The sequence below is a fragment of the Pteropus medius genome, unplaced genomic scaffold (genome assembly GCF_902729225.1).
Source record: "Pteropus medius unplaced genomic scaffold, Ma_sr-lr_union100, whole genome shotgun sequence".
Lineage (NCBI taxonomy): Eukaryota > Metazoa > Chordata > Mammalia > Chiroptera > Pteropodidae > Pteropus > Pteropus medius.
Window position 1 is genome coordinate 6643448 of NW_024348533.1, and position 25509 is coordinate 6668956.

General features: G+C 41.8%; 1 protein-coding gene across 1 annotated transcript in view; it reads left to right on the forward strand.

Moving 5' to 3' along the window:
• The window catches only part of OBSCN (obscurin, cytoskeletal calmodulin and titin-interacting RhoGEF), a 146681-nt gene that overhangs the window by 26029 nt on the left and 95143 nt on the right, over window positions 1-25509 (forward strand). The window contains exons 9-15 of the mRNA XM_039880334.1: window positions 285-560; window positions 1655-1930; window positions 4788-5063; window positions 6301-6576; window positions 9664-9939; window positions 19596-19871; window positions 21901-22176. Coding sequence (XP_039736268.1) covers window positions 285-560; window positions 1655-1930; window positions 4788-5063; window positions 6301-6576; window positions 9664-9939; window positions 19596-19871; window positions 21901-22176 — 1932 coding nt within the window. The remainder of the gene's footprint in view (window positions 1-284; window positions 561-1654; window positions 1931-4787; window positions 5064-6300; window positions 6577-9663; window positions 9940-19595; window positions 19872-21900; window positions 22177-25509) is intronic.

Here is a 25509-nt window from a genome sequence, read left to right on the forward strand (position 1 = left end):
ATGCCTCACTTTGTAAGGGTAATTATGAGATTACAGCTGACAAACAGATTCCAGAGACTCAATTGTAACATATACCATCTTGGAAATTATTGAACTGGGAGGCTTCAGCTTCTGAGACCAAACCTGTCCCTTGCCTTATGCATCTTCTAAGTATGAAGTTGTCTGTGTTGGGAAACCCAGGCCTGTGGCTGGAGCATTGTGGTCTTGAAATCCAGAATATGGTTCCTCATTTGGTTCTACAAATTTGATTGTATCTCACCCTGTGTGTCCTTCTCTGCCCCCAGAGCCTGCCGCCGTGTTTGCCAAGGAACAGCCATCACACAAGGAGGTGCAGGCTGAAGCAGGGGCCAGCGCCACACTGAGCTGTGAGGTAGCCAAAGCCCAGACAGAAGTGACGTGGTACAAGGACGGCAAGAAGCTGAGTGGGAGCTCGAAGGTGCGGATGGAGGCCAAGGGCTGTGCCCGGCAGCTGGTGCTGCAGCAGGCGGGGAAGGCAGATGGCGGGGAGTACAGCTGTGAGGCCGCGGGCCAGAGGGTCTCCTTCCACCTGAATGTCACAGGTGAGTTCCTTGAAGTCTTTCTTATGTTCCTTAGGTTAATTATTAGGGCATGAAGGTGTGTTGGGGTGCCACCTCTGAGATCCTATATGTGTTCATTTGAGTTTAACGGAACATATACAACTTTACAAAATTGACAGTATTGGGTGTGGATAAGGATGTGGAGAACCCAAACTCTTACACACTGGTGATGGGAATGTAAGTGGGTACAGTTTAGAAAGCTCTTTGGAAATGTCCACTAAAGCCCAGATGCAGGTCTACCTATGTCCCTACCCATGTGACCCAAAGATATATGCAAGAGTATTCATAGCAGCTTTACTCGTCATATCCCCAAATTGGAAACAACCCAAATGAACCACAAGAAGAAAAGGAAAAATAAATCATAATGTCATATAATCGAATACTGTACATCAATGCACAAGAACAGATTGCTGCTCCATGTAACAACATGTTAGGTCAGACAGACATTATGTTGAGTGGAAAGAAAGAGGCCCAAAGGACATATAACATGATTCGTGCACATGAGATCAAAGAACAGGCAAAAGTAGTTGGTGACAGAGTTCAGGATGGTGGTGACTTTTGAGGGAGTGATCATCAGTGGATGAGGAGCTGGAAATGTTAGGTTTGCTGATATGTTTGAGTGCGTGGGGATAGGCACGCCTAAACTTCATTAAGCTGTACAAATAAATTAGCACACATTATGTGTGAGTTACACCTAGAAAAAATGTAGATTAGTTTTTGGAGGACATACCATGTGCCAAACTCTGCAGGTACAAGAGTAACCAACCCGTCCTGCCCACAGAAGCTGACTGTCACCTGGGAAAGACAATGAATGGAAGTGACAGATGCCATAATAACCTCAGCTGCCCTCAGGCAGGAATTGTTCTTGGTTGGGACATCTCGCAAATGTACACTTGAAGTTCTGTGACAGGAGACATGTTTGCAAACACAACTCTAACACCCCACCGGACACTAATACCCTACTAGGCACATGACTCCAAGGAGAAACTTCACTGAACTCTGAAGCTTTGGTGCCTGTGACATAGTCTGGTACCAACTTTGTATCTCTGATGCTGTGTGTCCCTCCCTGTCCCCAGAGCCCACAGTGATGTTTGCGAAGGAGCAGCAGACACACAGTGAGGTGCAGGCTGAGGTGGGAGCCAGCGCCACGCTGAGCTGCGAGGTGGCCCAGGCGCAGACGGAGGTGACGTGGTACAAGGACGGCAAGAAGCTGAGTGGGAGCTCGAAGATGCGCGTGGAGGCCAAGGGCTGCACCCGGCGCCTGGTGCTGCAGCAGACAGGGAAGGCGGACAGCGGGGAGTACAGCTGTGAGGCTGGGGGCCAGAGGGTCTCCTTCCACCTGGATGTCACAGGTGGGTTCTTTGATGACACTAACTTGGTCTCCTGTGTAGAGAATGATAGACTTGTCTTACAGCCTGCTATACTCTGGGGCTCTTTCCAGTAGATCTCATCTCTTCTGGCCTTCCATCCTTTCATCTCCCATTTCATACCTATGGCTGGGCCAGGGGAGGCTGGATGGCAGAGTGTGAACGAAAGGGAGAGCTGTTCCTGTACACCATGAGTGCTGCCCCAGACAGTTTTCCTCAGTCCTAGTTCCCAGCACCTGCCTAAAACCTCCTGGCTTTTCCTCGGTGTCTGGGACTCTGGCTCTACCTTGCACTTGGCATTTGAGATAGACCAGGTATCTCTTACCTGTGTTTTGTGAATTTCCTCCTCTCAGATGTCCTGGCAGCTCCCAAATACCCACACCCAGCAACAGGTGCAATTTACTCTAGGGAGACATGTTTGAATTTCATTAAACCAGAATAAAGGCAAGTTCCTGGGTGTGGGTATTCCCAATCGCACTTGGACTTATCCCAATACTGAACTGTGGGTTAGCAAAGTTTTAGTTACTTAGGACACTCTTCCTTCATTGCACGTGAATGTAGAAGTTACCTCTACATTCGCATCACAAAATCTCAGTCCTGTTTTCTTGCAGTATCTGTGCCAAGTAAAGACCAGAGGATTGGCAGGTGTGTGTCACGGATAGGCACGTGTGAAGTCTGGAATTCTCTTTGTAGAGCACATCTTGGTTTCCTTTTGTCTCCTATTAGACACTCTATGTCAGAATCCCTTCAGAATCTGAAGTGTAGATTTAGACATAAGAGGAATAAGGAGCTTCTCCTGCTCCATATGCTTTGTTGAAGACCAGTTGCTATACTGACAGCACCTGACTGCTAAAACAGTATTTATTTCATAGCATTTCCTAATGTCTCATGTGTGTCTGTCCATCTCTGGCTGGGTCACAGAGATGTCTGTAAATTAACTTTATTTTTCTTTTGTTAAGAGAGGTTAACCTCAGATTGAGGTACACTGTGGTTCCTCATTGACTTATAGGTGTCACTACCTAACAGTTTGGTGTTGTATCTATATACAGTAATTTGTGGGTATGGATAATACCAAAAGATTCACTGCATATATCTTTTATTGTGATTTTAGGAAAATATGATAAATTATTTTACAATAATTAAAAAAGATTTGACAAATTGACTAAATTCTTATAAAACTGTATGAAAAGTGACTTAAGATTTCAACAACTCAAGTAGTCCTATAACATTTTAAATAAATAGAACCATAATAAATAATCTTCTCATAAAGAAAGTTGAAACCCTAGTGACTCTCCTGGAAAATTATTTGAAATATTCTGGAAAGAAATTTTTGCATGTTCATGAAGATTCTTCTAGAGATAGAAAAAGAGGTACAGTCTATGACTTATTTCATGGCGCTAGCATAACATGTATCATCAATATCTGACAAGGAGAATAGGGAGAATTAAAATTATAGGCAAACCTCCTGTGGATGTCAAAACCTGAAGCAAAATATTATCAAAATAAATTCAGTACTGTATTAAGAAATGGTACATAGTCCAGGATGCCAGACTGAATGAAGTGATCACTTCAAGCATTCTATACAATTTAATAAATCTAGAAGAAATGTTGATAAAGTTAGCATCAATTCATGCCATAAAATTCTTAATTATAAATAAAACAGACCTTCCATAACTTGATAAATGATACCAAAGGAAAACCTGCTAATTACACAAAGTGAAAGCTTGCAAGTGTTGTCTGTGACATAGGAAACCAGGAGAAGAAGCCAACGGTCACCGCTTTTGTCCAGCATTGTACAGCCAGGAGGAAATAAAGTAAAAGATAAACTGTGAAAAAACAACAGTGAAATTCACAGATGATATGATTTACCCAAAAGATAAATTATTAGACTTTGTAAGAGTGTTGAGAAAGATCACTGAGTATAGAATCCATATAAACAAATCATTTCTATATCTGTACTAGCAACAGACACTTGGAAAATGAAAGTTTTTTAAGGAGTTACAGTAGCATCAGATTTATCATGTTTCTAATTCCCAGTCCAATAGAAGGTGCTGAGAAGATCGGGGGGAAATGGTTAGACATTTTTGAGAGACAGTCAACAGATCTAAATAGATGGATAAAAATCTCCAGAAGGATCAACAGTGTTCACTAACAATTAGAACCCGCAGCAACGTTTGTTGTGGGGGGACTTTGAAAACTAACAAGCAGTTCTCACAGACTGTGAACACACTCTTGAAGGAGAGTGAAGGACACACACTTGCTGGACCAGGTGCTGTGATCATTGTAAGTACAGTGACAAGGATCACGGTGTCTCGACGCAGAGACAGATACACAGATCTAAGGACCAGAACAGTGTGCTCAGCGCATACTGACTGTGACTGGACAACCCCATTCTCCTGGCTGTTTTAAACATACTGTGCGAGGAGTGGAGACAGCATGGTTTTAATAAATGGCATCTGGATCATTCCATCATATGGAACAAAGACTGACCAGTGACTCAGCACACAGTCGACTCCATTGGGTTACGAACCTTGGAGAAGGGAAAATCATAAAACGTTTAGATGAAGGCATGTTTTTTTAATGACTTAAGGACAAGGAACAATTTCTGAAACAGAGCACAGTGCACTAATTACAATAAAAATATTTTCCATATTTGAGTACATTAAAAATAAAAATGTTGATTCATCAGAAGATAGCATAAGTGAATGAAAAGGCAAGCCACGCAGATATGGAAGATACTAGAACACACATAACTGTCAGTGCTCTAGCATTTACACACACACACACACACACACACACATACTATATGTCATTGACTCTGTGCATCCCTCCCTGTCCCCAGAGCCCACAGTGATGTTTGCTAAGGAGCAGCAGGCACGCAGTGAGGTGCAGGCTGAAGTGGGGGCGAGCGCCACACTGAGCTGCGAGGTGGCCCAGGCCCAGACAGAGGTGACATGGTATAAAGACGGCAAGAAGCTGAGTGGGAGCTCGAAGGTACGCGTGGAGGCCAAGGGCTGCACCCGGCAGCTGGTGCTTCAGCAGGTGGGGAAGGCAGACGGCGGGGAATACAGCTGCGAGGCCGGGGGCCAGAGGGTCTCCTTCCGCCTGGACGTCACAGGTGAGTTCTTGGGTGCTACTTTAGCTTTGATTGCAGGTGACAATGGGACTGGCTTATGTCCAGACAGACCCTGGTGCTCTCTCCACTAGACCTCATCTCTTCACATACCTCATTCTTTCACCTCTCATTTCTATACCCACGGCTGAGCCCAGGGCCCTTAGATGGGAAGGGTGTGCACAGAAGAGAGAGGGCCCTTTGTGTACGTCTTCATGGTGTGTCCACATTCAGCACTTGGTCAACTTCCCCAGCACCTCCTTGCAACTACCATTGATTCTGGATGTCTGGGACTCTGGCCCTATTTGGCACGTTGGGCCTAGGTAGACCAGATGTTCCTCACCTGAGGCTGGTCTACCTGCTCCCGCATGTCTGCCTTCACTCAGCCCCATGTGTGGGTTCTCACTATTAGGAGCTGTCCAAATTCATTAAAGCAGGAGAAGAGAAATTTTCAGTCACCTGATACACTTGGGATGCTCCCAAGACAGAACTTGTGTAGGTGAGGTTTAGGGGTTCTGGAACTCTTCCCTCCAGGCATGACAATATGGAAGCTCTCTCTGCACCATATGTAGCAAAGTAGAGAGAGATGTTTGACTGCAGCATCTGTGCAAAATCAACGAAGAGCAGAGATGGTGGCAGAGCCCCTGCGATGCACACATTCTGTCTGGAATTCTCTTTTCAAAGCAAACCTATTTCCCTTTTATCATCTGTTAGGGCGCTGTATGCCAGGACTGCCTTGGAGTGTGATCTGTGAGTTTAGAACTGGAAAGCAATAGGGAGGTGTGGCAGGTCGCACCTGGTCGATGAGGGTGGGGTCTGTGGTAAAGCTGATGTCACAGCATTTACTGCTGGTCACTATGTGTCTGAGCCTTTCTGGCCGGTTCACAGAGAAGTCTATGAACTAACTTTATTTTCCTTTTCTCAGGAGGGTTTAATTTTATGTAAGGGTGGCTGCAGTCTCACACTGATTCCTGTGTGCCACCACAGCAGTTGTTAGTGTACCTGTATGTGAGGGTTTTTAGGTGTGTACAGATGCCAAGACCCTTGCATAGGTCAACGGACGGTGTGTAGATGAATGAGCTGCTTGTTGTGACAGGGTGGTGGGGCTGCTCTAGGCCACACAGCTGGTGCAGGGCCTGGAGGAGTTTCCAGGCCTCCTGCCTGCCTGTGTAGTCCTTTCCCCAGTACTGTCCCTGTGACTCAGAGGATGTCATTGACCCTGTGCACCTCTCCCTGTTCCCAGAGCCCGTAGTGGTGTTTGCCAAGGAACAGCAGGCACGCAGTGAGGTGCAGGCTGAGGCGGGGGCCAGCACCATGCTGAGCTGCGAGGTGGCCCAGGCGCAAACAGAGGTGACGTGGTACAAAGACGGCAAGAAGCTGAGTGGGAGCTCGAAGGTGCGTGTGGAGGCCAAGGGCTGCGTCCGGCGGCTGGTGCTGCAGCAGGCTGGGAAGGCAGACGGCGGGGAGTACAGCTGCGAGGCCGGGGGCCAGAGGGTCTCTTTCCACCTGGATGTCAGAGGTAGGTTCTTGGAGACCTGAATTTTTTGGAGTTGATGGGACCAATGTTGAGCTCAGATCCTCCCTAGTCTTCTCTGAAGCTCTCACATCTCCTATCCTCCTCCTGCCTATTTGTCCTCCTATGACTGGGCCAAGGGTGGCTAGATTGGAAGGGTGTGTTTGGAAGGAGAAGGGCCATTTATGTTCTTGAGCGATATTTCCATACAATAATGTTTTGTATGTTCCCAGCACCTGTCTGGTTTTCTCTTTTTTTCTGGAGTCCTCATAGCTTGGCTTTTGAGTCTGCAGTAGACCACGTGACTCTCACTTGTGGACATGTCTCCTGTTAGAACATTCTGTGTGGAACCCTTTTGCAGTCTGATATATAGATTAGACATGGAGTGGAACAAGGAGCTTGCGCCACACTGGCACACTTTGTCAGATGTGAGCTCCTGTGGCAGTAGCCTGACTGGCCAAGTAACACTTACATCATAGCGTTTCCTAATGACTCATGTGTGTTGTCTGTGCCTCCTTGGTTGGTTCAGAGAGAAGGCTGAAAAATAAATGTACTGTTTTTTTGTTTGTTTTGTTAAGAGAGTCTTAATGTTAAATAGAGATGGGCTGCAATCCCATATTTGACTCCCAGTGCCACCACAAAACAGTGTGGTGTTGTGTCTGTGTCCATGGTTTGTGGGTGTGTATGATACCAAAACATGCTTTGTGTCTTTGGGGAACTTTAGTTAAAGAGAATATGACAATTTTTTTTTAGGTAAAAAATTCGAAAGTTGTAACATGTGGCTAATTCCTAGAAAACTATATCACAACAGACACAAGGGGAAATAGAAAACTCAAACAGTCCTATAAGCTCTGAAGAAACAGAACCAGTAATAAATCTTTTCATAGAGAAAGGCCTAAGACCAGCAGCTCTACTGATAAATTATATCAAATATTCTGGAAAGAAATTATTCTATGTTTATGGAGATTCTTCTAGATGATAGACAAAGGATATACAGTCTCTAACTCATTTTATGTAGATAGCATAATTTTGATACCAAAACTTATGAGGAAATATGCAGAATTAAAATTATAGGCCAATCTCTTATGAATATCAAGGCCAAAATCTTAAGCAAGATGTTAATAAACCAAATTGTGCAACATATGAAGAGGACAGTACACATTGATGGGAGTCATAGTCCAAGAATGCATAGTCGGTTTAACGATAGATATATTAGATCGAAATAATGCATGATATCAACTTAATGAAAGAGAAAAATGTTATTATCTCGACAAAGGCAGAATAAAAATGTTCGATAAAATTTATCATCATGTCTCCTAAAAAAGTATTTGATAAAATTTAGCATCAGTTTATGATATAAAATTCTTAAACTATAAATAAAGATGTTCTTCCTTAATTTGGAAAATGGTACTTCAGGAAACACCAGCTAACGTCACTGAAAGTAGAAGATGTGACTTTGGGATTAGAAACATCATAAGAGGCTTTCGGTCACCACTCTTGTCCAACATTGGACAACACAATAAGGATGGAAAATAAGATACATTAAATTAAAATTTAATTAAATGTGAAATTTAAAAAGATAGAATTTACAGATAATATGGTTATCAGTTCAGAAAATTCAAAAGATTAATGATTAGACTTGGTAAGAGACTTGGGAAAGATTATCACGTTAAAAAAACCGACATACAGAAAACACTTCATATACATATGCTAGCAACAAACACTCAGAAAATGATATTTTAAAAGATTTACCATAGCTTCAACAATACCATTTTCTAATTCCAGATCTAATAAATGAGGTTTGACTTTAAGGGTGTTAAGTGGGTAAAATTATTACATGTTTTTGAGAGACAGTAGGAAGATCTGGAGAAAACAGAAGCTATGGGGACTCAGAGCTGTTCATTCTTACACAAGATCGGAGCTAGTGCTTTTGATGGGGATGGATGCTGACAGATCGATTACAAAGCACTGTCCTAGAGATAAGCAGGGTGACAGCGTTTGTTGTACCAGGCTTATCACTGGGCTTCAGTGATGAAGACAACGTGGTGCAAATGCAGATGCATAACGGACCGAAGGGATGAAATGTTGCCCTCAGCAGCGCTCTATGCATATACCCTTCATCTTTTTGTTTTTTTCCCACGTTGCTAATGCCAGGTGTAGAGTTAGGAGGTCTTTTTATAAATGATGCTAAGATCATTAACCATATGAAAATAAAATAAAATTGGAACTGCCCCTCACATCAAATGCAGACATTAATCTAGGTGGGTTAGAGACCTCAGTTTGGCAGGTAACACTCTTAGCAGAAGTGTAGATGACTTCATGACCTCAAGGTGATGGCAGACTTTGTAAACAGGACATAAATGCAAAGGACAAATTTATGTATTTGTTTATATTAAGATTAGGGATCTTATTTTATCAGAAGACACCATGAAAAAGTGCGATGGCAAGACACATAGATGGAAAGATTTTTACAGCACACGTAACCTTCTACTCTTTAGCATTTAAATAAATAACGAGCCCCTAAAATGAGTATGAAGAGAAAGCCAATTATATTGAAAGTGGCTCAAATATTGAACAGCAACATCACCACCAGCAAAACTAATGATCAAAAATATCAGAAAATGTGCACTACTTTAAAGTTTAAAAAATCTAAAAGATAGCCACAGGAGTACAACTCATTCCCCCTGGGTGCCAACAGGGTGACAACTCAGAGAGCAGGTGGAAGGGAGCTGTGGGAACTCCACTGAACTACAGTGGCAACACGCCCTCCACAATTGCCAGGGAGATTCTGTGTCTGTCTTCTGGGAAGGCGCATGTATATGCCTCCTGGCCCTGCGGTCCCTCTCCTAGAGGCCGTATGCTCCAGAGAGTCTCTCACAGTGTCCCCACTTGGAAGGGCCATGTGGGCAGTGGTCATTGTGCAGATAAGTGTGCTGCTTGTCGCTGACAAGGCAGTGGGGCTGCTCCAGGCTACCATCTGGTGCAGTGCCTGGAGGAGTTTCCAGGCTTCCCGCCTCCCTGTGTAGTCTTTCTCAGTGCCGTCCTCCTGACTTAGAGGGTGTCATTGACCACGTACATCCTCCTTGTCCCCAGAGCCCATGCTGGTGTTTGCCAAGGAGCAGCAGGCACGCAGTGAGGTGCAGGCTGAAGCGGGGGCCAGTGCCACGCTGAGCTGCGAGGTGGCCCAGGCGCAGACGGAGGCGACGTGGTACAAGGACGGCAAGAAGCTGACTGGGAGCTCGAAGGTGCGTGTGGAGGCCCAGGGCTGCGTCCGGCGTCTGGTGCTGCAGCAGGCTGGGAAGGCGGACGGCGGGGAGTACAGCTGCGAGGCCGGGGGCCAGAGGGTCTCCTTCCACCTGGATGTCACAGGTGGGTTCTCACATTGCTGTTTTAGCTTCGATCGCAGGTGACAATAGGACTGGCTTATGTCCAGATAGACCCTGGTGCCCTCTCCAATAGATCTCATCTCTTCACATATCCCATTCTCCTACCTCCCATTTGTATACCCACGGCTGAGCCCAGGGACCTTGGATGGGAAGGGTGTGCACAGAAGAGAGAGGGCCCTTCTTGTATGTCTTCATGGTGTGTCCATATTCAATGCTTGGTCACCTTCCCTAGCACCTCCTCACAATTACCATTGGTCCTGGGTATCTGGGAGTCTGATCCTATCCAGCACATAGGGCTGAGGTAGACCAGATGTCCCTCACCTGAGACTGGTCTAGCTGCACCCGCACATTTGCCTTCACAGCTGTGAGACTGGGGACCAGCAGGTCTCCTTCCTCCTGGATGTCACAGGTGAGTCTTGGGATGTTACGTTAGCCTTCTATGGAGGTGTTGGGGCTTGCTTTTAGCCTCAGCAGATTGTACACTTACCTTTACACTTGATCTCTTTACGTCTCCAATCTTTCCATCTCCCATTTTCATACCGATTTTAGGCCAAGGGAGGCTTGATTGGAGTGGTGAGCATCAATAGAAGGGTTGCTCTGTAAACCTCGGGTGGGGCCCGCATAGTAACACTCAGTCGCATGTCTCAGCACCTGCCCACAGTCTTCCTGGTGGTCCTTGGTGTCAAGGACTCTGGCCTAACCTGATGCTTGGGGTCTGAGGTAGACCAGGTGTCTCCAGTTTGGGTATATAAATTTTCTCTCATCGTGTCTTCTGGCCACCTCTACATGCCATCACTCAGCTCCTCATGCCGATTCTTGCCAGTGAGAGATGTTTCAGTTTCACTGAAACTAGGTTAGGAGACATTTTCGCCACATAATCATACCTGGAATTATCTCAAGAGTGAATGTTGGGATATCAAATTTGAGGTGTCTGGGACACTATTCTTTCCTTTTCAAGGATATAGATGCTTTGTGTTACCCACATGTCACAAAATATAGGTATATATTTTGCTGTTTTTTGTGCAAAGGGAAAAAGGAATAAACGATATTGGTAGATATTTGTGATAATTTAAGATTAGTGTTTTAAAGCAAACGCATTTTGTTTTTGTTTTCAGTTTGGATGTTCAGTGTAGAATTCTCCTCGAGTTACATTTATAAACTTAGGAATGGGAAGGAAAAAGTATCTCTGTGACATCTACATGCTTTGCTACCAAGGACTTACTGTGGAGCCTCTGCTTAAGCAGTATTTCTTTTTCTTTAAGATAGAAATTCTATGCAAATTAAGGTGTATGATGAGTTTCTTCTCTCTTTTTTTTTCACTCTTCTTTTTCAGTTTTATTAAGATATAATTGACTTACATCACTACAGTTTAAGGTGTACGGCATAATGATTTGACTTACATACATTGTGAAATGATTATTGCAATAAGCTTATTTAATACTCATCATCTCATATATATACAGTAGTAAGCACACTTTTAAAAAACATAATTTATTTTATGGTGGAATTGGTTAATGAAATTCAATAAGTTTCAGCTGTACATTTTAACAGTAAGGCATATATATATATTTACACTGTGTGTTCACCTACCATAGTTAGATTTCTTTCTGTCACCACATATTTGACCCCCTTTACCCTATGTCCCCCTCCCTCCTCTCCCCTCCACTCTGGTAATCACATAGTCTATTGTCTATGTCCTGTTCCTCTGTTGCTTTTAGGTTTATATTCCACATATAAGCGATATCATGTGATGTTCAACTTTTTCTGTCTGGCTTATTTCGCTTAGCATGATTATCTCGAGGTCCATCCATGTTGTCACAAATGGCAGTATTTCATCTCTTCTTATGGCTATATATATGTACCACAGCTTCTTTAGCCAATCATCTATTGTAGGACACTTCGGTTGCTACCGTGTCCTGGCCACCATGAATAATACTGCTATGAACATTGGTGTGCAAATATCTTTTTGGATATGAGTTTTCAAGTCTTTGGTGTAAATACCCAGGAGAGGGATTGCTGGATCGTATGGTAGATTAATTCTTAGTTTTTTGAGGAACCTCCATACTGTTTTCCATAGTGGCTGTATCAATTTGCAGTCCCACCAGCAGTGTATAGGGTTCCTTTATCTCTGCATCCTCTGCAACATTTGTTATTACTTGCCCTGTTGATTATAGCTATTCTAACAGTTGTGACATGGTATCTCATTGTGGTTTTGATTTGCATTTCCCTAATAGCTAGCGATGTTGAGCATCTTTTCATATATTTGTTGACCATTTGTATGTCCTTGAAGGAGAAGTGTCTGTTCAGGTCCTCTACCAATTTTTTGATTGGATCATTTGTTATTTTGTTGTTATTGAGTTGTATGAGTTCTTTGTATATTTTGGATATTAGGCCCTTATCAGAGGCATTTCCTGCAAATATATTTTCCCATTGAGATGGTTGTCTCTTTACCTTGCTGACGGTTTCTTTTGCTGTGCAGAAGCTTTTTAGTTTGATGTAGTTTCATTCATTTATTTTTGCTTTTACTTCCCTTGCCTCTGAGGTCAAATTAATAAAATAATCTTTAAATCCAATGTCCTTGAGTTTAGTTCCCATGTTTTCTTCTATGCATTTTATTGTTTCAGGTCTTATATTCAGGTCCTTGATCCATTTTGAGTTAATTTTGGTGTTTGGTGATAGACAACAGCCTAGTTTCATTCTTTTGCAGGTGGCCTTCCAATTTTCCCAGTACCATTTATTGAAGCGGCTTTCCTTTCTCTACTGTATGTTTTTTGGCTTTTTTGTCAAAAATTATTTGCCCCTATAAATATGGGTTTCATTCTGGACTCTCGATTCTGTTTCACTGGTCTGTGTGTCTGCTTTGCTGCCAATACCATGCCATTTTGATTACTGTCGCTTTGTAGTGTAATTTGAAGTTGAGCAGAGTGATGCCTCCAGCCTCATTCTTTTTTCTCAGGATGGCTTTGACAATTTGGGGTCTTTTGTGCTTCCATACAAATCTGATGATTTTTTGTTCTATTTCTTTAAAAAATGCCGATGGGATTTTGATGGGGATTGCATTAAATCTGTATAATGCTTTAGGTAATAAGGTCATTTTAACTATGTTGATTCTTTTAATCCATGAACACGGAATATCTTTTCATTTCTTTGTATCTTCTTCGATTTCTTTTAATAGGGTCTTGTGGTTTCCATTACATAGGTCCTTCACATGTTTTGTTAAATTTACTCCTAGATATTTTATTTTTTTGTTGTAATTGCAAAAGGAATTATTTTTTCCACTTCTTTTTCTGATGCTTCATTATTAGAGTATAGGAATGCTATGGAATTTTGAACGTTGATTTTATATCCAGAGACTTTACTGTGTTTGTTTATTGTTTCTAGTAGTGTTCTTGGGGAGTCTTTAGGATTTCCTATATAGAGAATCATGGCATCCACAAATAGTGACAGTTTGATTTCTTCATTTCCTATTTGGATGGCGTTTATATTTTTCTCTTGCCTGATTGCACTCGCTAGGACCTCCAATGTTATATTGAATAACAGTGGCAATAGTGGACAGCCTTGCCTTGTTCCTGATCTTAGAGGGAAGGTTTTTAGTTTTTCACCATTAAGTATAATGTTGGCTGAAGGGTTGTCATATATGGCCTTTATTATGTTGAGGTACTTTACTTATGTACTGATTTTATTAAGTGTTTTGTTCATAAATGGATGCTGCATCTTGTTGAAGGCTTTTTCTGCACCTATTGATATGATCATATGATTCTTATTTTTTAATTTGTTTATGTGGTGTATCACATTAATCGGTTTGCATATGTTGAACCATCCCTGTGCCTTGGGATGAAGCCCACTTGATCGTGCTGTATAATCTTTTTAATATGTTCCTGCATTCAGTTCGCTAGTATCTTCTTCAGGATTTTTGCATCTGTGTTCATGACAGATATCGGTCTGTAGTTTTCTTTTTTTGTGTTATCTTTACCAGGTTTTGGTATCAGGGTCATATTGGCCTCATAAAATGAGATGGGAAGTATTGCCTCCTCTTCGATTCTTTGGAAGAGTTTGAGGAGAATAGGTATTAAATCTTCTGTGAATGTTTGGTAGAATTAACGGATGAAGCCATCTGGTCCTTGACTTTTACTATTTGGTAGATTTTTGATGATCGTTTCAATTTTCATACTGCTAATCGGTCTATTTAGATTTTCCAGTTCTTCTTGATTCAGTCTAGGAAGGTTATATTTTTCTAAGTACTTGTCCATTTGTTCTACATTATTAAATTTGGTGTTATATACTTTTTCATAGTATTCTTGCATGATCCTTTGTATTTCTGCGATGTCAGTCATAATTTCCCCTCTTTCACCCCTGATTTTGTTTATTTGTGTCCTTTCTCTTTTTTCTTTAGTGAGTCTACCCAGGGGTGTGTCAATTTTATTAACCTTCTCAAAGAATCAGCTCTTCGTTGCATTTATTCCTTCTATTGTTTTTTGTTGTTGTTGTTTTCAATTTCATTTATTTTTGTTCTAATTTTGATTATTTCTTTCCTTCTGTTGACTTTCTGCCTCATTTGTTCTTCCTTTTCTAGTTTTTTTAAGATGAAGCATTAGGTTGTTTATTTGGGCTTGTTATTGTTTTTGGAGATAGGCCTATAATGATATGAACTTTCCTCTTATGACCACTTTTGCTGTGTCTGAAAAGTTTTGATATGTTGTACTATCATATAACACTATCATAAAAGTTTTGATATGTTGTACTATCAAAAGTTTTGATATGTTGCACTATCATTATCATTCGTGTCTATGTATCTCTTGATTGCTCTTTATATTTCTTACCTGACCCAATTATTCTTCAGTAGCATGTTGTTTAATCTCTATGTAATTGTGGTTCTTTCTTATTTCTTTTTGCAGTTGATCTCTAGTTTCAAAGCATTATGATCAGAGAATATGGTTGGTATGATTTCGACCCTCTTATATTCATTGAGGCTATTTCTGTGTTCCAGTATGTGGTCGATTCTTGAGAATGTTCATGTGCACTAGAGAAGAATGCATAAGCATCTGTTTTTAGATGGAAGGCTCTGCAAACATCAATTATGTCCAATTGGTCTAATGTGTCATTTAAAGATGTTATTTCCTTATTGATTTTCTGTTTGGATGATCTGTCCATATCCGACAGTAGGGTATTTAGGTCCCCTAGTACAATAGTGTTTTTTGGTCTGTTTCTCTCTTTAGTTCTGTTAGTAATTGCTTTACGTATTTCGAGGCTCCCCGATTGGGAGCATAGATATTAATAAGTGTTATGTCTTCTTGGTGCATGATTCCCTTTATCATTATAAAGTGTCCCTCAGTATCTTTCTTTACCTTTTTCATTTTGAAGACTATTTCATCTGATATTAGTACCACTTCTCCCGCTTTTCTCTGAATGCCATTTTCTTGAAATACCATTTTCCACCCTTTTACTTTGAGTCTATATTTGTCTTTGGAGCTGAGATGTGTCTCCTGGAGGCAGCATATGGTTGGGTTTTGTTTTTTGATCCATTCTGCAATTCTGTGCCTTTTTATTGGTGAGTTCAGCCATTTACATTTAGAGTGATTATTGAAATATGAGGTCTTCGTATAGCCATTTTATATTTTGCTTTCTAGTAGCTCGGTGTTTCCATTGCTTCCTTGTCCTTGTGTTTCTGTTTTCTTTATTTTGATTGGCTTTTGTGGATTTTCCCTCTGGTTCTTCTCGTTGTATGTTATATACTTCAGTCTGAATCTTTGGTGTGTAGTTAGCATTACGAATATGTAAAGGATAGTTATATATATATACAGTTGTCTATTTTCTTTGCATGCCTTATCTCCATTCCCCTTTGAGATTTTGGATCTTTGAATCCTCCCCTTTTCAGTCATTATTATCTCAATTCGTCCCTATGTATGCAGAACGTTTATTACTATCTTGCTAAAGCAAATCTCTTCGTATTATTTAAGCTTATAATGCCCTATTCTTAGTAAGGATTGCACTCCTCTGCTTATATTTTCCTGATAGTCACTTTTCTTGTAATTACATATTTTTTTTGTTGTTATTTTGTTTTAGGTGAACTGATCCCTTTCAGTATGTCCTGTAGTGCAGGTCTCGTAGTGGAGAATTCCAATTTTTGTATGTCTGGAAAGGTCTTAATTTCTCCTTCATGTCTAAAGGAGAGCTTATTTGGATACATTATTCTAGGCTGGTAGTTCCTTTCACTTAATAGTTTAAATATTTGATTCCATTTCTTTCTGGCTTGTAAGGTCTGCGCTGAGAAGTCCAATGATAATCTAATGGGTTTTCCTTCATTAATTGCCATTTTTTTTAACCCTGGCTGCCTTGAGAATTCTTTCTTTGTTGTTGATTTTTGATAACTTTAATACAAGGTGTCTTGGTGTAGGCCTTTTTGAGTTGAGATAATTGGGTGTTCTGTTGACTTCTTGAATTCCAAGCTCCAGCTCATTCCTTAGATTTGGGAAATCTTGTCCAGTATTTGTCTGAAAATACTTTCTAGTCCCTGCTCCTTTTCCTCGCCTTTCATAATGCACATTATTCTTATGTTTCCTCTCTTGATAGTATCAGCTAGTTCTTGTTTTTCTCTTTCATTATTTTTCATTTTTCGATTTCTCTCTTCTTCCTTCTGATTTATTTCTAGATTTCTGTCTTTGATATCACTGATCCTTTCTTCCATTTGGTTGACTCTATTTCTCAAGCTTCCTATTTCATTTTTCAACTCTTGCAGTGTGTTTTTTACCTCCAGAAGATCTATTTTTTTTTCTTGAGGGTTTCAATCTCCTTGCTCTGCTTATCCAGTAGTTTTTTTCAATTCCTGAATTGTTGATGTGACTTGTTTTAGAACTCACTGAGTTTTTTCAGAAGTACCATCCTGAATTCTCTGATTTAAGTCACATATTTCTATGTCTGTAAGCTTATTTTCTAGAGATTTTTCTCTTTCTTTATGAGATGCCTTGTCACATTGATTGTTCATGGTGTTTAATGGACTATTTCTCTGCCTGGGCATTAATGGAAGTGTATTCTGCGTTTTTTTTTTTTTCTCCCCATAATGAACTTTTTATTATATAAAGGTTTCTGTAGCCTGTTGCAAAGAAGACTTTTTTTCTCTTGGTTTTCAGTAGGTGGCATCTAAGCTTTTTGTATTCCTGCTTTATATAAATATAATGCCTTTTTTTTCTTCTTATAGATGTTTAATCACGCTCGTTACCCACAGTCTCAGTCCCTGCCAGTGTTAATGATGGTTTTGGTAGCGTTTGCTTAGATCACCCTGGGGCTCTGTGGAGTTTGGTCTTGGATGGTATGGGGGGAGCAGCCCTCAGGGTTGGGGGTTGGGGGCTGCAGCTCAGCCTTGGTTTTGCAACCAGGGCTGGCAAAAATCAACTATTGTTTCTCTGCCGTCTCTGCTTCTCTGCTTTCTGCCCTGATGACTGGGCACTGCCACTGGCCACGTGGAGCTCACAGCTCTCCCAGGCAGGGCTGTTCAGGGAACTCACTCCACCTTCTTACCTCCCTTCTCCTCCTACAGGGAGCTTTGGCTTTGAGAGCAGCTTCTTTGTTTCTCTCAGTCCACCGCCTGACAGCTGGGGTTCTGACTTGTGGTAGCTCTTATGCGCAGATCCCATGCTCATACACGCTGGTGTGTAGTTCAGGTGTTTTTTGTTGAGTTTTAGATATTCAGATTATTGTTATTTCAAGGGGAGCGATCTGGGGACGTCTCTATCTCCACCATGTTTCTGACATCACTCTGAGCAGTATTTCTGTGATAGCATTTTGCTGGTGGTTAGTGTGTATCTCTGATTCCTGGGTTGGTACATAGAGAAGTCTGAAAAATCAGATTAGTTTCCTCTTGTTAAGAGAGTCCTGATTTTAGACAGGGGTGGACTCCTATCCCACATCATTGATTAGGTGCCAACACATAATATCTTGGTATTTTATCAGTATGTAATGATTGTGGATGTGTATAGGTACCCCAAAATACCTATCTATCTTTGTGAAATGTTATTTTAAGAGAATATGACACAATAGTTTATGGTAATAAATTTGAAAGTTGAGCTAATATCTAGTGACTATGTGAAATCTGACACTAGAAGATATAAAAAACTCAAATAGTCCTATGACTTAAATAAATGGAACCAATATCTAAAAATCTTTTAAGCCCAGTCATTCTCTCATAAACTATATTAAGTATTCTGAAAAAAAAAAACAGTTATTCTGTATTCACAGAGATTATTCTAGAGATTGGAAAAAAGGAGGTACACTCTGTAACTTGTTTTATATAGATACAACACTGATACCAAAACCTGACAAGAAAAGTAGGAAGAATTAAATTACGGACAATCCAAAGTCATAAATAAAACATTAGCTACATGGATTCAGCAGTATATCAGGATAGTACTACACTGATGAAAATTATAGTCCAGGATTGCAAGTTTGGGTCAACATTAGAAACATTAGCTCAATATAAAGCATGACATTAAGAGTGATTGACAAATGATTCCGTTATCATATTCTGTTAATGAGTAACAGAGTAACAGCATTTGGTTAAAATTTAACATAAGAAATCCAGAAATGTTTGATAAAATTTATCAATTTATGCCATAAAATTCTTAACTGTACAGAAGTGTTCTTCCTTAATTTGATAAATGGTACCTCAGAAACACACTGAAAGTGAACCTTGGAAGCTTGGACACTGAGGACAAGACAAATGGGCTCCTGAGTGGGCCACCGTAACCACTGAGCAGAGTAAGGAGGAAAATAAAATAAAAGACATAACATTTCGATAAAAAGGTGTAATTCACTGACATGTGGTTATTGGTACAGAATATCCAAAAGATAAATTATTAGACTAAGTAAGATTTTTTAGAAAGATCACCATGTAGGAAACACTTTTATATCTTTATATGAGCAACAAAACCCGGAACATAAAATTTTGACACTTACAAAAGCATTGAAAATGTCGAGTTTCTAATTTTGTGTCTAATAGAAGGTGCTGAGGGGCAGTCATGAAATTTAAATAGATGAATAGAAATCCATGGAGGAACCATCTGTGTACATGAACAACCAAAAGGAGAAAGTGTTTTTTGGGGGGGGATTTATAAACTCAGAAGTAGATTCTAAAGACAGCTGACACTCCCATGCAGAAAATAAAAATGTGAGCCTTTGTTGTTCCAGTTGTTGAGAATTGTCATAAAGCTATAGTCATTAACACAGCAGGGTCTTAGTGCAAAGATCGTTATCAGATCAAAGGAATAGAATGGTGAGCTCGGAAACAAGCCAGTGTGTGTGTAGACTCCCACCATTCCCTCAGTGTTTACTGAGATTTCTGTGCAAGTAGAGAACGAATAGTGTTTTTAGAAAGGGTGCTTGGGCCTTTCAACCATATGGAAAAAATTACATTGTACTGGTAACTTCACTACAAACAATTCAGATCCAGGTGGGTTAGAGACCTCAGTGTACAGGTTAAACCATAAAACCCTGAGATGTTAGCACAGATTATTCTCCAGGCCACACAGCTGGTGCAAGGCTGGAGGAGTTTCCAGGCCTCCTGTCGCCATGTGTAGTCCTTTTCCTACTGCCATCGTACTGACTTAGAGAGTATCGCTGATCCTATGCATCCCTCCCTGTTCCCAGAGCCCATGCTGGTGTTTGCCAAGGAGCAGCAGGCACACAGTGAGGTGCATGCCAAGGTGGGGGCCAGTGCCACCCTGAACTGTGAGGTGGCCCAGGTGCAGACAAAGGTGACGTGGTACAAGGACGGCAAGAAGCTGAGTAGGAACTCGAAGGTGCACGTGGAGGCCAAGAGCTGCACCCGGAGGCTGGTGTTACAGCAGGTGGAGAAGGCGGACAGCGGGGAGTACAGCTGCGAGGCTGGGGGCCAGAGGGTCTCCTTCCACCTAGACGTCACAGGTCAGTTTTTGGGGTACCTCATTAGCCTTTACAGAAGTCAGAACAAATATTGCTATTCTTTTTATTAGACTTTATTTCTTGATGTCTCCCATCCTCCCACCTTCCATTTTCATACCCAGAATTGGGCCAGGGAGCACTGATGACAGTGTGTGTGCAGGAGAGAAAGGCAAATTTTCCCACCACCTCCTCAGAATCCACTGGTGATTCTTGGTGTCCAGGACCCTGGTTCTATCTGATGCATGGGGCTGAGGTAGACCAGATGTGTCTTCCAGGTGAAATATTTGATAAATATGAGCATCAATTTCTGTGATAAAATTCTTAATAACCTATAAATCAAAGGGTTCTTCTTTTATTGAACAATTGGTAGAACAGAAAAAGCTAGCTAACATCACACTTGAAGTGAAACCTTGAAAGCTTTTCCTCTGAGATTGGGACCAAGACAGGGAAGCCACTGTCACGCGTTCATGACACTTTTATAGAACACTTAGGAGGAAAATAAAGCATAACAGTTGGAAACATCAAAAATAGAACAGATGATTGTCAATTTAAAAAATCCAAAATAATTAATTATTAAACTTAGAGAGTTGAGAAAGATGACTGCAAACCAAAATCAATATACAGAAAACATTTCTATATCTACAACTAGAAATAGAAGCTGGAAAATGAAATTATAAGAATTACAAAGTTATCAGAAGGATTGTGTTACCATTTCTAAGTCTAGAAAGGACTTTGCGCAGCTTCGTAGGTGAGAATGATTAAACGTTGTTGGGAGGCAGAAAGAAGATGTAAATCTATGGAAGACGCAAAGGTCTTCAGTTCCATTCAAAAATCAAACACTTGTTCTATTGGATGTGAGAATATGGATGGGTTGGTTGGAGAGGCCAAGCAGAACCAGACCACTCTTGAAGGACGAAGTGAGGACATCTAATGAGATGGAGACTTTTAATAAATAAAGACTGCAATTCAGACAAGCGGGTACCAGTGCAGGGTTACATAAAAAGCCCAAAGGAATGGGGTAGAGAGCTTAGAACAACTCCATGTGAAGCCTGCTCTCTCCCTTTTTGTGTGATTCCCCTGCTGCTGGTGCAGAGATAGATCTTTTTATAAATGGTGCTAAGACCTTTAACTATGTGGAAAAGTTAAATAAAATTGGATGCCTACCTCACACCACACACAAATCAACTGCAACTTAGAGACGTTGTGTGAAAGATTCTAAATAAGGTTTATTAGACAATACAGATTATTTAATGGCCTTGGAGAAATGAAATATTTTAAACGGAACATAAAATACACAAGCCATAAAACACAAATTGATGTATTGGCCTATACCAAAACTAATAACTTCATTTCACAAGAAATATTATAAAGCTATGAAAAAGCAGGGCACAGAAATGGAGAAGATATATAAATCTACATAACCATTAAAACTGTAGCATTTAGTTATATAAATAGCTTCAGAATGAATCTGAAAAAGAAAATGGTACTGAAAATCGAGCAAAACCCTTGGACGGTGACGCCATAAAGAAGCAAAACACTAATGACCAAAACATCAGAAAAGGTTTTTCACTTTGTGGGTCATCAAGACCATGCAATTGGCCCTAATGGAGGGACAGTTCACTCCCCTGGGTGCTAAGGGTGACAACATGGAAAGCAGTGGGGAGGAGAGCCCCAGGAACTCCCCGGCACTGTGGTGATGACTGCCTTAAACAATCACGAGGAAGACTCTCTGCTCCCCTGGGAAGGTACCTGTGCATGTGTCTGGTCCTGCGGTCCCTCTCCTAGAATGTATGTGCTCCGGAGAGTCCTTCACAGCGTCCCCGCCTGAAATGGCCACATGGTCAGTGGTTGGTGTGTAGATGAATGTGCTGCTTGCCTCCGACAAGGCGGTGGGGCTGCTCTGGGCCATACAGCAGATGCAGGGTCCAGAGGAGTTTCCAGGCCTCCTGCCTCCCTGTGTACTTCTTTCCACCATGCCATCCTCTTGACTTAAAGGGTGTCATTGATCCTGTCAATCCCTCCCTGTCCCCAGAGCCCACGCTGGTGTTTGCCAAGGAGCAGCAGGCACGTAGTGAAGTGCAGGCTGAAGCAGGGGCCAGTGCCACGCTGAGCTGCGAGGTGGCCCAGGCGCAGACGGAGGTGACGTGGTACAAGGACGGCAAGAAGCTGAGTAGGAGCTCGAAGGTGCGTGTGGAGGCCAAGGGCTGCGTCCGGCGGCTGGTGCTGCAGCAGGCAGGGAAGGCAGACGGCGGGGAGTACAGCTGCGAGGCTGGGGGCCAGAGGGTCTCCTTCCACCTGGATGTCACAGGTGAGTTCTCACATTGCTGTTTTAGCTTTGATTGCAGGTGACAACGGGACTGGCTTATGTCCAGACAGACCCTGGTGCTCTCTCCAATAGATCTCATCTCTTCACATATCCCATTCTCCCACCTCTCATTTCTATACCCACGGCTGAGCCCAGGGACCTTGGATGGGAAGAGTGTGCACAGAAGGGAGAGGGCCCTTCTTGTATGTCTTCATGGTGTGTCCACATTCAATGTTTGGTCACCTTCCCCAGCACCTCCTCACAACTACCATTGGTCCTGGGCATCTGGGACTCTGGCCCTGTCCAGCACATTAGGCCGAGGTAGACCACATGTTCCTCACCTGAAGCCGGTCTAGCTGCTCCCACACATTGCCCTCACCCAGACTTATGTGCGGGTTCTCACTATCAAGAGCTGTCCAAATTCATTAAAGCAGAAGAGGAAATTTCAGCCACCTGATACACTTGGGATGCTCCCAAGACGGAACTTGTGTAGGTGAGGTTTAGGGGTTCTGGAACTCTTCCCTCCAGGCATGACAATATGGAAGCTCTCTCTGCACCATATGTAGCAAAGTAGAGAGAGATGTTTGACTGCAGTGTCTGTGCAAAATCAATGAAGAGCAGAGATGGTGGCAGAGCCCCTGCGATGCACACATTCTGTCTGGAATTCTCTTTTCAAAGCAAACCTTTTTTCCTTTTGTCCTTAGTTAGAGCGCTCTGTGCCAGGATTACCCTGTGATTGCCCTGGAGTGTGATCTGTGAGTTTAGAACTGAAAAGCAATAGGGAGGTGTGACAGGTCTGTGTCAGGGAGGGGTCTGTGGTAAAGCCGGATGTCAACATTTACTGCTGGTCACTATGTGTCAGCCTCTCTGGCCGGTTCACAGAGAAGTCTGTGAATTAACTTTATTTTCTTTTTCTCAGGAGGGTTTAACTTTGTATAAGGGTGGCTGTTGTCTCACATTGACTCCTACTTGCCACCACAGCAGTTGTTACTGTATCAGTATGTGAGGGTTTGTAGGTGTGTATAGATGCCAAGACCCTTGCACGGGTCAGTGGTTGGTGTACAGATGAATGAGCTGCTTGTCCCTGACAAGGTGGTCGGGCTGCTCTAGGCTACACAGTTGGTGCAGGGCCCAAAGGAGTTTCCAGGCCTCCTGCTTCCCTGTGTAGTCCTTTCCCCAGTACCGCCCTTTTGACTTAGAGGATGTCATATTCCTGTGCACCCCTCCCTGTCTCCAGAACCCACTCTGGTGTTTGCCAAGGAGCAGCAGGCACGCAGTGAGGTGCAGGCCAAGGCGGGGGCCAGTGCCACACTGAACTGTGAGGTGGCCCAGGCGCAGACAGAGGTGACGTGGTACAAGGATGGCAAGAAGCTGAGTGGGAGCTCGAAGGTGCACGTGGAGGCCAAGGGTTGCGTCCGGCGGCTGGTGCTGCAGCAGGCGGGGAAGGCAGATGGCGGGGAGTACAGCTGCGAGGCCGGGGGCCAGAGGATTTTCTTCCACCTGGATGTCACAGGTGGGTTCTTGGGAATACTAACTTCGCCCTATTTGGTGATGATGAATCAATTGTATTATAGCCCTGGGGCTCTCTCATTAGACTTTATAACTGGGAGGCGGTATGTGGATGGGTGGTTGGGGGGTCTTCCTCTGCACCTCCAGTCATGGTTCCCATTATCAGTGCTCATTTGTGCACTAGGGTTCCTTCCCAAGCACCCTTGTCATGTTCCTGCTCTTCAGGACTGTGGCTGTGTTGGGTGCTTTAGTTCTGAAATAGACGAGGCATCTCAAAAGTGGGTTATGTGACTGTGCTTTTTTAAAAATTTATTTTTCAACTATAGTTGACGCATTATATTAGTGTCAAGTGTACAACATAGTAAGTATTAGACATTTATATAATTTACAAAGCAGTCACCCTGATAATCTAGTACTCACCTGACACCATGCATATTTATTACGATATTATTGACAGCATTCTCTATGCTGTATTTACATTCCTGTGGCTATTTTGTAACTGCCAATTTGTTCTTCTTAATCCCTACACCTTTCACCCAGCCCCGCCTCCCCAACCCCATCTGGCAACCATCAAAATGTTCTTTGTATCTATGAGGTTGTTTCTGTTTTGTTTATTCATTTATTTTGTTTTTTAGATTCCTTGTATAAGTGAAATCATATGGTATTTGTTGTTTTCTGTCTGACTTATTTAGCTTAGCATGATACCCTCTAGGTCTATCCATATTGTTGGAAATAGCAAGATTTCACTCTTTTTTATGGCTGAGTAATATTCTGTTGCATATATATAACACATCTTTATCCATTCATCGATCGATGGACACTAAGGTTGCTTCCATGTCTTGGCTATTGTAAATAATACTGCAGTAAACATAGGGCTACATCTTTTCAAATTAGTGTTTTGGATTTCTTCGGATATATGCCCAACAATGGGATTGCTGGGCCATGAGGTAGTTCTATTTTTAATTTTTTAGGAGCCTTCATACTGTTTTTATAGTGGCTGCAGCAGTTTACAATCCCACCAACAAAGCACGAGGTTTCCTTTTTTCCACATCCTCGTGAACACTTGTTTTTTGTTGATTTATTGATAATAGCAATTCCGACAAGTGTGAAGCTGTATTTTATTGTGGTTTCAATTTGCATTTATTAGATGATTAGTGATGTTGAGCATCTTTTCATATGTCTGTTGACCATCTGTATGTCTTCTTTGGAGAGATGTCTGTTTAGGTCCTCAGCTCATTTTTTAATTGGATTGTTTGTTTTTTAGATGTTGAGTTGTATGAGTTCTCTGTATACTTTGACTATCAACCCTTTATCGGATATTATCAGTTGCAAATATCTTGTCCAATTTAGTAGGTTGTCTTTTCATTTTGTTGATGGTTTCCTTTGCTCTGTAAAAACTTTTAGTTTGATTAGTCCCACTCGTTTACTTTTTTTCTTTTGTTGCTCTTACCCAACGAGATATATCCAAAAAATTATTATCCAAAAAAATATATCCAAAAAAATCAAAGAGTTTACTACCTTTATTTCTTCTCAGAGTTTTATGGTTTTAGATCTTACATTAATTTTTGTATACGATGTAAGCAAGTGGTCTTGTTTCATTTTTTGTATATGTCTGTGCAGTTTCCCCAGCACCATTCATTGAAAAAACTTTCTTTACTCCATTGTATATTCTTGCTTCCTATGTCATCGATGAAGTGAGCGTTTATTTCTGGGCTCTCTATTCTGCTCCATTGATCGCTGTTTCTGTTTTTATGCCAGTACCATGCTGTTTTGACTACCATAGCCTTGCAATATAGTTTGATATCAGGTAGTGTGATACCTCCTACT